The sequence below is a fragment of the Leptinotarsa decemlineata genome, unplaced genomic scaffold (genome assembly GCF_025532065.1).
Source record: "Leptinotarsa decemlineata unplaced genomic scaffold, Ldec_3_MD MMD2_P_RNA_scaffold_9, whole genome shotgun sequence".
Taxonomy (NCBI): Eukaryota; Metazoa; Arthropoda; class Insecta; order Coleoptera; family Chrysomelidae; genus Leptinotarsa; species Leptinotarsa decemlineata.
In genome coordinates, this window is record NW_027412536.1 from 3560848 (window position 1) to 3573999 (window position 13152).

The 13152-nt window shown below is 31.2% G+C and overlaps 1 protein-coding gene across 1 annotated transcript in view; it reads left to right on the forward strand.

The window, feature by feature from the left end:
* LOC111509106 (cationic amino acid transporter slimfast) overlaps nucleotides 1–11161 on the forward strand; it is a 47187-nt gene extending 36026 nt beyond the window's left edge. The window contains 6 exon segments of the mRNA XM_074170448.1: nucleotides 2201–2303; nucleotides 2392–2460; nucleotides 3480–3661; nucleotides 8139–8305; nucleotides 8357–8465; nucleotides 8644–11161. Coding sequence (XP_074026549.1) covers nucleotides 2201–2303; nucleotides 2392–2460; nucleotides 3480–3661; nucleotides 8139–8305; nucleotides 8357–8465; nucleotides 8644–10043 — 2030 coding nt within the window. The 3' untranslated portion in view covers nucleotides 10044–11161.
* The last annotated feature ends 1991 nt before the right edge of the window (nucleotides 11162–13152 follow it).

The following is a 13152-nucleotide window of genomic DNA, read 5'->3' on the forward strand; positions in this document are numbered from 1 at the left end:
TTGTTCTTTAAGGTTTTGAAAAAATTGTGGGCATTGGAAATTTAATGAAGGTTAATGAGTAAACTCATTAAAATTAAATTAACAAAATGACTGATTGCTTCATTTAATTTTCTTAAACTTAATTTTTTTTTAATAAATAACGATCAATAATTGAATGAATAATAGGACTACAGTTTTAGTAAAAGGCTTAAATTGTTAATAAATTCATAATGAACAAAAAAGACTTGAAGCATATATATCATAACTGCAATAGTTTGAAAGTTATTATAATTATAAAAGCGAAGGAGCGAATGAAAAAGAAAAGTATTAAGGTATCACAATATCAAAAGTTTTATCAAAAATATAATAAATAAAAAACACATAGTTACTTTTAGTATAGAACAAAGTATTGGAAAAAAAATTGTTTACAACAATTTTTTTCAAATAAACAATTAAAAAAAGAAAAAAAAGTTTTTTCAAAACCTTAAAGAGCAATAGAATTTATGATTAAAAAAAACGGTTCCGTAATTTTAATATTTAGTTGCAAAAAAACGATTGTTAATCAACAAACGCATTTTTAGCACCAAAGAAATTTTTTTAAGAAACCATTTTTTTTCTAAAAATCATAATTTTTTTCAATTAACATAATGCAAAAAAAATTTCGAATTGCTTATAAACAATGTATTTGTTTATAATAAATTTATTAACAATAGCTGTAAAGAATTAAAAAAATAATATTAATAATTAGTTTTTAGCCATGAGACATTGAAACAATAAAAAATTAAAAAAAAATTGTTATGTATTTTTTATAAAATTATAATTTTCTATTGTCAATAAAAAATAGAAAATAACAATTTTTTTATTTTGGCAACGGTAATCTATTTACTTGCCTATTAAGGTTTACTTCACCAAAGGAAAAAAATGCCAGGGTTTTAGTTTAATAATTATAGGGATTTTTATATTAACTTTCAATTCAGAAAAAGTTATTAATTAACAAATTTATAATTAACGTTAAAATTGGGATAAACATTTTTTGACTGCGGATTATTGTTTATTGATGTATCCCAACATTACATGAATTTTTTCATTCCTTAATATTTACATTTAATATGTTTAAATTTTTTGTTTGTTTTTATGTTAGAGTGACGAAAGGCGCGCGGAAGCCAGACTACCCGCTTTTGGCTCTATTTTCAGGGCTCTGTAAAAATTATAAATAATCGAGATACAGTTTCGGGAGTCGTGACTTTTTTTACGCAAATTCATTGATCTTTTCAAATCTTTTTCCAAATTTCCAAAATTTTGAAAATTTTCCGAGATATTAAGAAAAAACTAAAGCCCCATTTTTTTTTCACTTAATTGTTTATAACTTTTGTAATTTTTATCGGCGCGTTTTCGGACCTTTCCTTAAACTTTCTAGGCAAAAATACGAATCAAATGACACCTTGGTCGTAATTTTTGGACAGGGCTGAAAAATGTTACAAAAAAAGTACATGTGAACTAGACTATAATATAGGACTCAATCCAATTTAGACACACTCCTCTAAAGTCAAAGTTTACGTAAAAGTATCTCATGTCAAAAGTCTTGGTAAAATCACAGAATTCTGCAGCTCTTGCATCCCCATTGATCAGATAATCATAAATGTATTCTAACAATAAGAACGTGACATCATTTCTACTTTTCGATTTTTGGAAGCTGAGCTAAGCTGTGATCATTCAGAACAGTCATTATCCTGTTTTTACTAATTTTCTGATAACATTAGAAAATGTTGATAACAGATAAATGGGTCACAATTTTCAGTATCACCTCCTTTGAATACAGGAACGCCAATAGCTAATTGTGATATGACGGAAACTCCCCATAAGAAAAAGACTTATTATTTATGGCTTCAGCAAGTACGTTCAGAGCAGAATCAGGAGAACTATTGAGAATATTTACAGAAATTCCAGACCGGCTGAGTTTTTGCTTTTTATATCTTATAATAATATTTCTTTTAGTTCATGTAAATCGGTATCATATTGGTGAAAATTTACAGGAATATTAACATGTTTTAAGTGCTCCAACGGATTTGATTGGGATTTTAGTGTGAATTTTAGGTTTTGTACAAAACAGTTGTTTTTCTCCTCATAGAATTCACTATACAAACATATCATCAGTTATTCCCTTGTTTGAGTTATTAGGTAATATGTAATATAGAACATTCAATATTAATATATATTTTAGGTTTGATGGCAGCTATATTTGACCTCAAACAGCTGGTGAATATGATGTCTATTGGAACCTTGTTGGCATACACAATTGTAGCAGCATGTGTTCTGCGATTAAGGTGAGTGCATATTAATTCTTATGATATCAGACTTGAATGATCTGATCCATTCTGTCCTTGTGAAAACATTTTGTTGATTTTTCACCAGATATTCTGATGAACAAGTAAGATTGTACCGTCCTGTACAGGTGTCGTCAGACTCTGATGATAGTGATATGTAAGTGTACGTTGATCTATATGCTTTTATTTTTGTATTTATGTTCTACACGAAAACTCTAGTGTATGTCAAATTACACTCGTATAGAGGATATCCTCTAGAAAAATGTTATGTTTAGGCTCAAATTTGCGAAAACATTGTAAGGTTTCATAGATAGAAAAGGTGACAAATCCACTGCGTTGCATTGTAAAATTTCTCCTGTTGATGGTGTAGATCATGTGCACGTGATTAGAAACACATTGCCATCTAATACTCGGAATAACTGTTCAAAAACCATTCAGCAAGTAAACAATGGCAGCTGTCAGTAAATTTATGAATACAACCCTAGAAATTGTATGTCACAATTAGTCTGTAGATGGCTAGTCAGCGTGACTGGTTTGTTTACTTATTCGATCAGCCTCTGAGTGAAGATTGGTTAGAATCCAACTGTAGGATTTTGGATTTTTATTGCATGTCATCTCACTAGAGCTAGGAATCACACGTTGAAAGTTAAGACCTATGCTCGCAAAAGTTTCGACTTCTGAGAGTTGTCTTTCGTAAGAAAATGTATCTTATTTACTAAATATGTAAACAATTTCATTCTGTAAGATTAGTTACTTTTAAACTTATTTCTATATGAAGTACCTAAAACAAACTTAAGTAGAGCTTATACATACAGGATATTCAAAAATATTATTCTGAAATGGTTGAAAAGTATTTTTTCATAAATGGAACTGATATTGACTGAATTGTTTTGAATTGAAATAAAATTATTGTATTGATCACCTGAAAATAGAATATGGATTAAATTCACAGTTTACAATAATGGTGAGCTATAATTAAATCATTTTCAAACATGCTTTCAACATTTTTCTTATCGTTTTTGTCAATATTATTATTTTAATGTACCAGAGTTTTCATGATAGTATATATTAGTTTGGTTTCTTGAATTCATTGTGCTTCATGTAATATTCTGTTTTGATTATTTTCATACAAAATTCCGGAATTTGAAAAATATCTTTATAATCTTTATCTTTCAGGTACACTGACAATGCAGTTGATATGCCTACAGATAGTTATGAAAATAATGAAGAAAATGATTTACTGACTTATGAATCCAGCAGTTGTTCAGGTGTACTAGGACAAATTTTTAATTGCGGTCGTCAAGAAAATCCAACAAAAAATTCTGAGACAATTGTAGCTGTGGAAGTATTACTTTATTGTAAGTTCTTTGAATTTTATTGCCAAGTTATTTTTATAATATGACACTAGAACACTTGAAAAATATCCTACATTAAATTGTAATAATAGCTTTTACAAAAAACATTTAAAAAATTTCATAATTACAAAATTAACATATGAATTTTGAACACACTAATTTTTAATAAAAGCTTAGACAAATACTAGGACATGCATAGTTTCTGTTTATCACTGTTTTTTTTTCACAAAAAAACACCATTTTTTTTAACAAATTAGAAAACTCTCCATAACATTTACTTCACTCAAATGAAAAATTTGTAATCTTTAATAAGAATTTCTCTTATTGCAACGGTTTAGGCAAAGTAAAGTTGCTTTCGAGTTAGTTTTATTGTTGAATAGAACTGGCTGACGCTTGATGAAAATCTATATAAAACTTTAATAATACAGGATCTCCTCCTGCTGCATACATGCCATAGTTTTTTGTGAAACCATTTATAGTGAAAATCTAATTGCAAACTGGATTAGTAAGTTTTTATTCTTATGTGAGCTGTTTCCGGTTTCAAGGGTGGGAATAGAGCATGATAGCTCTCTCAGGGTCAAAATACTCCAGAGGCAAAAACCCCAATCAGACTTGCAAAACAAATAGTTCCTATATTTCAGCACTTAACCTAACCAAGATTTTTGCTACAACAGACCCCATCCATTTTCTGTTTCCAAAATTTAAGTTATCATGATTTAGATATAAATTTAGAAGTGACCTTTTTTGATGCCAAAAAACACTGAGACTTGAAAAAATTTCATGTTATCTGGTTTAACATAACATCATATAGAATCACTAGATTTCAAATTAACACACAAGATAATGTCATGTACCTTTTCTGGCGAACAATGTAAATTTTTTGAAAATCAGTGCAAAAATTTCCATGTATAGTAACATTGATGTCATGAGAGTAAGATTATTATGATTTGAACCATTTTTTAAAAAATATGGTCATCCATTGAAGAATTTTGCTAGTGTTTTCATCAAAGTGATATTTGAGTTTTTTTCTATGCATGTCATAACTTTCAGCTGCTTGACAGATATAAGCACTTGATTGAGTATTTTCAAACCATTATGAATAACAGATTTTTTTATCGGCGTCAAGTTTGTCTTCGGGAATCTCTGATAAACTTGTCATGTAATATATGCTCTTTTACCCTCGGGATTGGGACCTCTTTTTGTAAACTGAACTTGCTGTTTTTAGAATATCAGTGTTGATATTGTATGTTTCTGTAGTGATCTACAGGAATCTAACAGTCCTTTTCTGCATCATGAAAATGGCATTAAACATCTTAGTTGCTATTCCATAGGTATCATGTACATCTATCAACGCATAGTATGCACATTCTGCAGACTGGAATCGTAGTTAATTTCGAACCATCCTTTGAGCATAACAACGTGTGGCAAGAGGGTTCTCATATGTTCTTAGTATTTTAGCATCCTATCTATCTGTAGCCCCAAGAATTTTGTAATTAAAACATTTTAATCTTCCTCTTTGAAGACAATCACTTGGTGATCGAAACACGTGTCGAGGTGTTAAAAACAACGATTTGGTGTTGGGAAAAAAAACTCCAGTAATATTCATTACTACACCAAAGGTTCCAAACAGTGCATCATAAGTTTTATTCATCACTAAAATTTTCACACATACATAATTACAAAATCAAATACATGAGAAAACTTATTAGACTAGTCAAAAAAGTAAAATGATAAAAGCTAAACACAAATGTTTGATCTTGAATGAATTTAAAAAAAGATTACATGTATAAAAAAACTTTGTCATTTATCTAAGGACTGAAAGCAAAAATTTCATCCATATTGTAGTAGCAGTTATCCAACAAGACACCATTCATTCCTCATTACAGTTCTACTGTAATGAGGAATGAGGAATCCATACAGCGAACAACTCTCTTCTGAACCTTAAAAATGGGGTCAGTATGTGCAGAAGATCAATCCATACTCTAGCCTTGATTGTACCAGTCCATGATACATGAGTTTTATAACTTCTGTACAGACAGTGTTTTGCAGATTCCGAATTGCGTAGTTTGCACTGCCAACCTTTACTCATAAACTGTCGATATGTGCCTCCCATGTTAGCTTTTGATCCAGGAGTATTCCTAAAAATCTAGCTGCCTATCAGTATAACAGAGTTTTACCACACATATTGATGTTGTTCATTAGATCTGGATTTGAGGTACCGTTTTTGGGTGAGAAATTGATAAATTTGGTTTTCTTTATATTGCAGACAAAATCATTGTCGCTACAGTATTTACTGAATTCATTACATGCATAATTACCCAAGTTTACCAGACTTTCCAAGTTTTTATGGGCTAGAAGTATATTTGCGTCATCAGCGTAAAGTACCATTATTTGGTGTGGTACACGTATCGTAGATGAAGGTGGTTGGCAATGTTTCGTGGTGTATTTCATCCCTGAAAAAATTAAAAAGGTTAACTGAAAATAATTCACAAGTTAAATCATAGAATATAACTAAAGCAAATTCAAATCCAAGATAGAGTGGATGTAAACATTGACATGCCCTACGCACGTGATATTGAAAATCCCAAGAATTGGCCAGGGTCGTATTCAGAACCAACATCTTGTTGATCGCAAAGGCTATATCATACTTAGGAAAACGTTTTTATAATACCAAGTGAAATGCACAAGTTTTGCAGTTTAACGGGAAAAATGCAGATAATATGTGTAATATAAAAATATTTTCATTGAATTTTTCACAGTGCACTCAAGCATTATATGAAAAGAGACGTAATTATTTCTTTATTGATAATTTTTATTTTATGTAAAATCAAAAAGAATATTATTCAAAATTATTCAACTGGATGAATTTGTCTCTTCATCAGTAGTGTCATCCTCACCAATCTAAATTATCAGTGACTCGATTTGTGCCTCTATTATGTTATCAAGCTTCCACATCTTTGTCTCGACTTCCGATATCACATGCCGAACACACTTCTTCCATTTCTCCGCTGTGACTCTTTTCAAAGCCTCATCAAAAAGTACTTTGAGATCTGCAAATTTGAAGGTGGTGCTATGCTGAGCTACAAAATTCTTCACATCCGCCCATATTAACTCGATGGGATTGAGCTCGCAGTGCTCAACACTCAACTGTCTTTTTTTAGATCGTTTCCTGGCTAGACTCAGAGGATAGCTCACAGTGTCATCAGCAGTGTCTGTACTGGACATCTTGGAAAACAATTTTAAACAATATACTATAACGCACGCCACACAAACACGCAAACGACTGATTACAACCCTGTGCTGGTACCGAACTCGTACCAAGAAGGCGAATTCACCAATGAACGCTGCCCTTTCCATCTGACACTGGGCGATCACGTGAACATCACGCTTCGGTTTTGTTTTGTTTTACTCTATCTTGGATTTGGATAGACTTCAGTACATTCTTCTTGTTATTAAGCTGTTCATAGATAAAATCCAGAGCTTGCTCAATAGCCGTTGAAGTTGATTAGTTTTCCTGAATCCGTTTTGGTTATTAGAGATGATATTGTAATGTTTGAGGTAGGAGATCAATCGAACAGAGTAGGCAGCTTCGAACGCTTTGGAAATTTGACTCTGAACACAAATAGCGCAATAGTTTGCAGCATCATGTTCGGAACCTTTATTTTTAAATATTGGTATACATTCTGATTGTTTTAGGTCCGGAAAGATGACTCGTTCACAAATTAAATTCACAACTGATCTCAAAGCTCTTCCATTAATGTCATCAATTTCAGGAATTTGAGGTAGTTTTCATTAAGATTGTTCTCAATTCATCTGGCGTTACAGGCGTCAGAAAAAAGCTAACAGGAGTTGTGTTAATTTTTTTGTTTTTATTGGAGCTCAAGCTAATTTTTGGGAGGTTAGTAAAATAATTGTTGATATAATTACATTTGTCCAGTTCATCTCTAATAGGTTCTCTATTCTGATTATGTTTGTCAAGAAATGGTTTCTTATTAACTCTGTTACTATTTTCATTGATTATTTTCCAACTGTCACATGCAACATTACTGGATTTTTTTCACAATTTACACAATTCAACTAAATGACTTCTTCTGTTTTTGTAAATGTTTTCTTCAAAATACCACTTTTTCTCTTTCCTTATTGTTGCAACGGCACGGTTAAGTTTTATTTCATAATCATTTTTAGAGTAAGGTTGTTGAAAATGGTAATAATTTTGAGAAATTCCCTATACTTTTCATTAATTTCGAGTCGAAAGTTCAAACTGATTTTCGGAAGTTATTGATTTATTTTTTATAGTCAATTTTTCTACCCGTACTACTCACCTGTTGGATGCCATTCACTGTTTCGTTCAGTTTATCCACTGATATATTGAAGTGATTACCTATTCTGGGATTACCTTGGTCTTGTTAAGATTTACCCAACATTTAAACAAACTGTTGTTACACTATTTATAACATCCAAAACTAATAATTTTTTTCAGGTTTCACTTGTGTATTCATTGGATTGTGTGTACTATTTTGGAAAAATCATATCGTAGATGGTGATGTTTGGGCAATATCTGTTACATCTGGATTTGTTTTCATTGCTGTAATTCTTGTTATGTCTATGGCTACTCAACCCACATCTAAAAAGGAACTTTCATTCAAGGTATAAAGTATATATATAAATTTCAGCCTTCAATAATTTTTTTTTTAATAGGTTCCTTTGGTACCTCTCATACCAGCAATTAGCATATTGATAAATATTTATTTAATGCTTATGCTTGATATACACACTTGGATCCGATTTGGGATTTGGATGGCATTAGGTAAGAATCTCAATCAAAAAAATAGATACCAGTTTTCGAAATGTATTTCTTATCAATAATTATCCTTAACATACTTCAAAACTGTTGCTGAATTGATCGTTGAAGAGATAGATCTACATTTCGAGAGTGGATTGAGAATGCTGTACATATTGCATGGGTTTGTTATTTCTTTTCTTAGGCCTTCCTACTTACTATTTTTCTCTAAGACCATATTCGGAAGTACAAAAAAACGCTTCTCCTCTTCATGAAAACACGATTTCCAAAAAGATTGTTCTAAATTATTACGATAACATTGATTTTGAACCTGATGAATTTGAGAATTCCGATATGAAACAATCAACAAAGAAGCAAGTCCCCCTGCCTCCTGTGATAACTGAAGATAAAGTGGAGGTACTCAAAATACAAGAAGAACTGGAAAAATTGGATGAAATGTTGGAAGAAGTTGATAATAATCTTCATAATTCCTTAGAACGTAAATTTTCTAAAGATCGTGTATCCATTGTCTCAGATATTATGCTGTGTGAACAGAGTGTTGTTGCTGTTGTGCATCGCGATAATGTTGTCTCTCCTGCAGAAGCTACTATTTCACCTTTTACCACTATTTCAGAAAATGTTCCCATTTCCTTCAGCCCCTCTGAGCTCCTAAAAGAAAAAGATGAGTTATCAAATGATAAGGGTGATGTCGAATCAGTTGACTCTCCCATTCCTCCAGACACTCCATCATCGAAACATGAATCAAGTGAATCTGATGATGAGAAAAGTGATAGCTCTGTAACCCAAAAGTCTCGTCCTCCAACGCCTCCACCATCTTTAAACAGTTCTCCCTTACCTCATACAAAGGAAAAAACGAACTCTCATGCGCCCCCTCCAATGCCATCAGTTGGTACTAAAAATGAAAGTGAGGAAGTTTTTCCCAAGCTGACTTCTAGCAGGCTTAACAATATATTACTAAAACCACCAAAAAAAGTTGTAAAGAAAGATTCATCAGAATTCCAACCAGGTGATGAAAATTTAACAGTTACATCAGAAAAGACCAAAGTATTCATGGAAAATCTTGGTGGAATATTGCGAAGGATGACTGTGCTACCAAATTATATTCCGATTGAAAAAAATGTATACAATAACAAGAAAATTCAAGATAACGGAAGCCCAAACAAGGTAATCCCCTTAGAGAAAAATGACGATGTTATTCAAGACAGTATCAACGTAAATGAGGCTAAAGAAAAATTTGTTTCATTTATCACTTCTAGAGCAGAAAGCCTAGGCAACGTGAAGAGGGATAAAATACAGGGCATTGAAAGCAAAACAAATAATTATCAAGTTGAACCTCCTAAAGGTAAAAAGACAGGTACAAACAAAGAAGAGTTTGACGAAGATTTCATGACTCACAAAAAAAGAATGGGTAATGTTTTTAGAAGTATTCATTTACCAAACGAAGGCCTTTCCATAACTGAGGACACTTCACGCAACTTCAAATCATTGGGTCAAATGAACGATGATAAGAAAAAACATAGACAAGCTATGAATGAAATTTTTAAAAATATCGAATTGAGAAGAAAAGATAGTAGTAAACTTTAGATCATTATAATTGAAGACAATCATCATGTATATTGATAAAAGATGTTTGTTTGCCTGAGCTAACAGATGAGTTAAGAACATATGGAGATTAAATTTCCAGATTATTTAATGCTCATTTGAATGACGTGCAAGACACTTTTAATAATAATCCCAATTTTTCATCGGAAGTCCTCTTGAGATCCCCTATATGACATCTCCATGAAAAATGTGTTATGCTTTTCGTTTGTTGTGCTCCTTCTTTGGCTTATAGCTTTATCTGTTCTTCAAATTCCAAACTCACGTACTAAAACTACTAACCACTAACCGAAATGGCTCTATTGGTATTGATAGATAATAAGTTTCAGTTTTTGAATATTCATTTCGAATGATATTTTGTAATTGAAATTACCAGTGGTATGAGAATTTTAGTTTTGTGAAATAATTTTTGTTGCCTCTGTTTTGATCATTTGAGCTTGGATTTTTTTAATGTGTGAATGTATCCTAATTCATTTTTTAAGTATCACAAAACTGAACTGATGTATCATGTTTTCTTGTTTGAAAAACTAACAGATGAGTTGTATAAAGATGCGGATTCTATAATATAAATTGTCACAACAAAAATTTTAGGGTTAAATAATTATTACCTACGTCTCTACAAATAATCAGTTTCGCATAAGGATAATTTGTTGATAGAAATTCGGTAGAATGAAGAATTAAATAATGTATAGGTTGATGTATTGTATTTTTCTCTCGTAAAAAGAATTCCTATTGATTCAGTATATGAAATGTCACTCATTGAATTCAAATTTTTTTTTGAATCTCTACCGTTTGATTTGTGAGTAATGTTTTTATAATAAATTTACTTATGAATGATATTCTGCAATTTTATCCAACTCTGATTTTATTTCCTTTCTTTATTATACTCATTCAAATCAATAAACGATATTGTTGTATTGTGAAAATTGTTATTTACAGGTTTTTCTATGTATGGATTTTACGGTCTTCCAAATAGCCTAAAAGATTTTAGAGATTATGAAAGATTGGATTAAATGAATCCATATATTTTATTGTATATGCTTAGGAAATGATTATTTATTTTATACAATATTTGACGAATAATATATACATGTCTTGTTAAATGCTTTTTTATTTTATTATCCCATATTGTGAATAATTCAGCATATTGTATGATATTTGTAACATCTATTTTCATCTGATGTCATCACAAAGAGACTTTGAAAAAAATTGTGAGTTTATTCTGTGACTTTAAATGAATTTACATTTGTTAAAGACATGATTAAACTATAAACGTCCGATAAAAAAGTATAATGTATTATAAACATTAGAATTTTTTTTTAACGTCTTATATGTGGTTTATGATTTATCAACATATTTTATAAAATATTCACTAAGTTTATCATAAATATTCACTTCTCCAAAGCTATCTCTAAAAACATTCTTATTTTTTTGAAACTCAAGTACACTCCGTGTACTTATAAACAAACACACACAAACAAACACAAAGTGTTTTTTTTTTGGAACTTAAGTGTCTCTTGTGCCATACAGGTGAGCAAAAGCTAACATTTCCGAAGTGGTTCTTGAACACCAAATACGTTTCATGTTGTAAATCTGGTAGGAATTTACAAGTATCGTATTTAGAGGTGATTTTTGACAGGTAGTGTCAGGTTGTTAAAAAGTTTTACAGGGTGATTAAGGCATAGTCTTAGTAGGGGTGATTAAGATAAGCACAGTATTTGGTATACACTCAGTTACGTCAGTGTCATTTGAATAAAAATGAATGAATACGAATCCAAGTGGATCTAATAACACATATAATTTTTCCAGTGTTATTTTAGCAAATTAATTGCCATTATTAGAATGAATAGAGCAATTTTTGGACGATTTCAGTGGGTTAACGCAACAGATAAATAATTTAATGACTATACTCAAATGAAAACTTTGAATTCAATGACTGTACAAAATAGTAGAAATAAGAGGGTTGTTCCAAATACACCACATTGTGGATTTTTATAGTGACAGAGGTAAATATACAGGGTTGGGATGAACAAACCAAATTGACAGTTGCACATTCACATCTGAGATGTCTGGCAGCAAATTAGGTTCAAAATTTAAATTTGAGAGCAGGTACATAAACTATTTGTGAAACAAAGTTCAGATTAACATTCGTATATACATCGAGTACCGCTGACAGATGTGAACAAATGAGATAAAGAAATTGAAGAGCAGGGGAAACTATTTGCTTCATATTTTCATGAAAAAGTGATATTATGCGGAAATTTTAAATTTATTTTCAGTGAATGTAAAGTGGAAATTTTACAAGGTTTGATTCGAGCTGATAAAGTAGAGAGTTTAATAGTAAAAATTCACAATAAGATGAATTATGGTTAGATCTTTTACTTCTATAACAAATGTTATAATTGTGGAGGTACAGGGCATTTAAAAAGTCAGTGTAGTAAACCAAGAACCTCTTGGTTTACTACAAACTTCAACACATCAAACGGAATTGCACAGAAACCATTCATAGAGTAAATGTAACTTCATTCAATGCGCGCAACTCTCATTCTCTTGAGCGATTCATGCGTACAGTATCAAACTTTATTCTAGCCAGGAAACACGGTTAGTACAATTAGCAATAAAGCAGTGCAGAGAGGACAAATTATCTAACCAGGAGAATCAAAGTTGTCCGGTTTTTGGGGGTCAAAGGTTGAAAGTCTGGGAACAGTTGTTCCATTCTCATTTATACTCATTTTATTTTGTATCACACTGTATGTATTTATATTGACACGAGTACCTTCGAGTATCGGGCGTGCGTGTGTGGTACCACGAAACGCCAGTGTCTAAAAATTTGCCGGCACAATACAGTGCATTTCTTTAATGACCCCCCTTATAATTTATTTTTTGAATGGGTCAACTCAAAAAAAATGAAATTTGGGATAATGAAATTAATGCATGAATACTTTATTTTGAAGTAAAATGACAGATAAAACTTTCAAGATGGCGACTGGGCGCCATCTGGGAGAAAAAAATTAAATGGAAAAAGGGGTCTTGTGACACATCTTTTTGAAGCTACTGACAAATGTTTCACAACCCTAGAATATAATGTCAATAT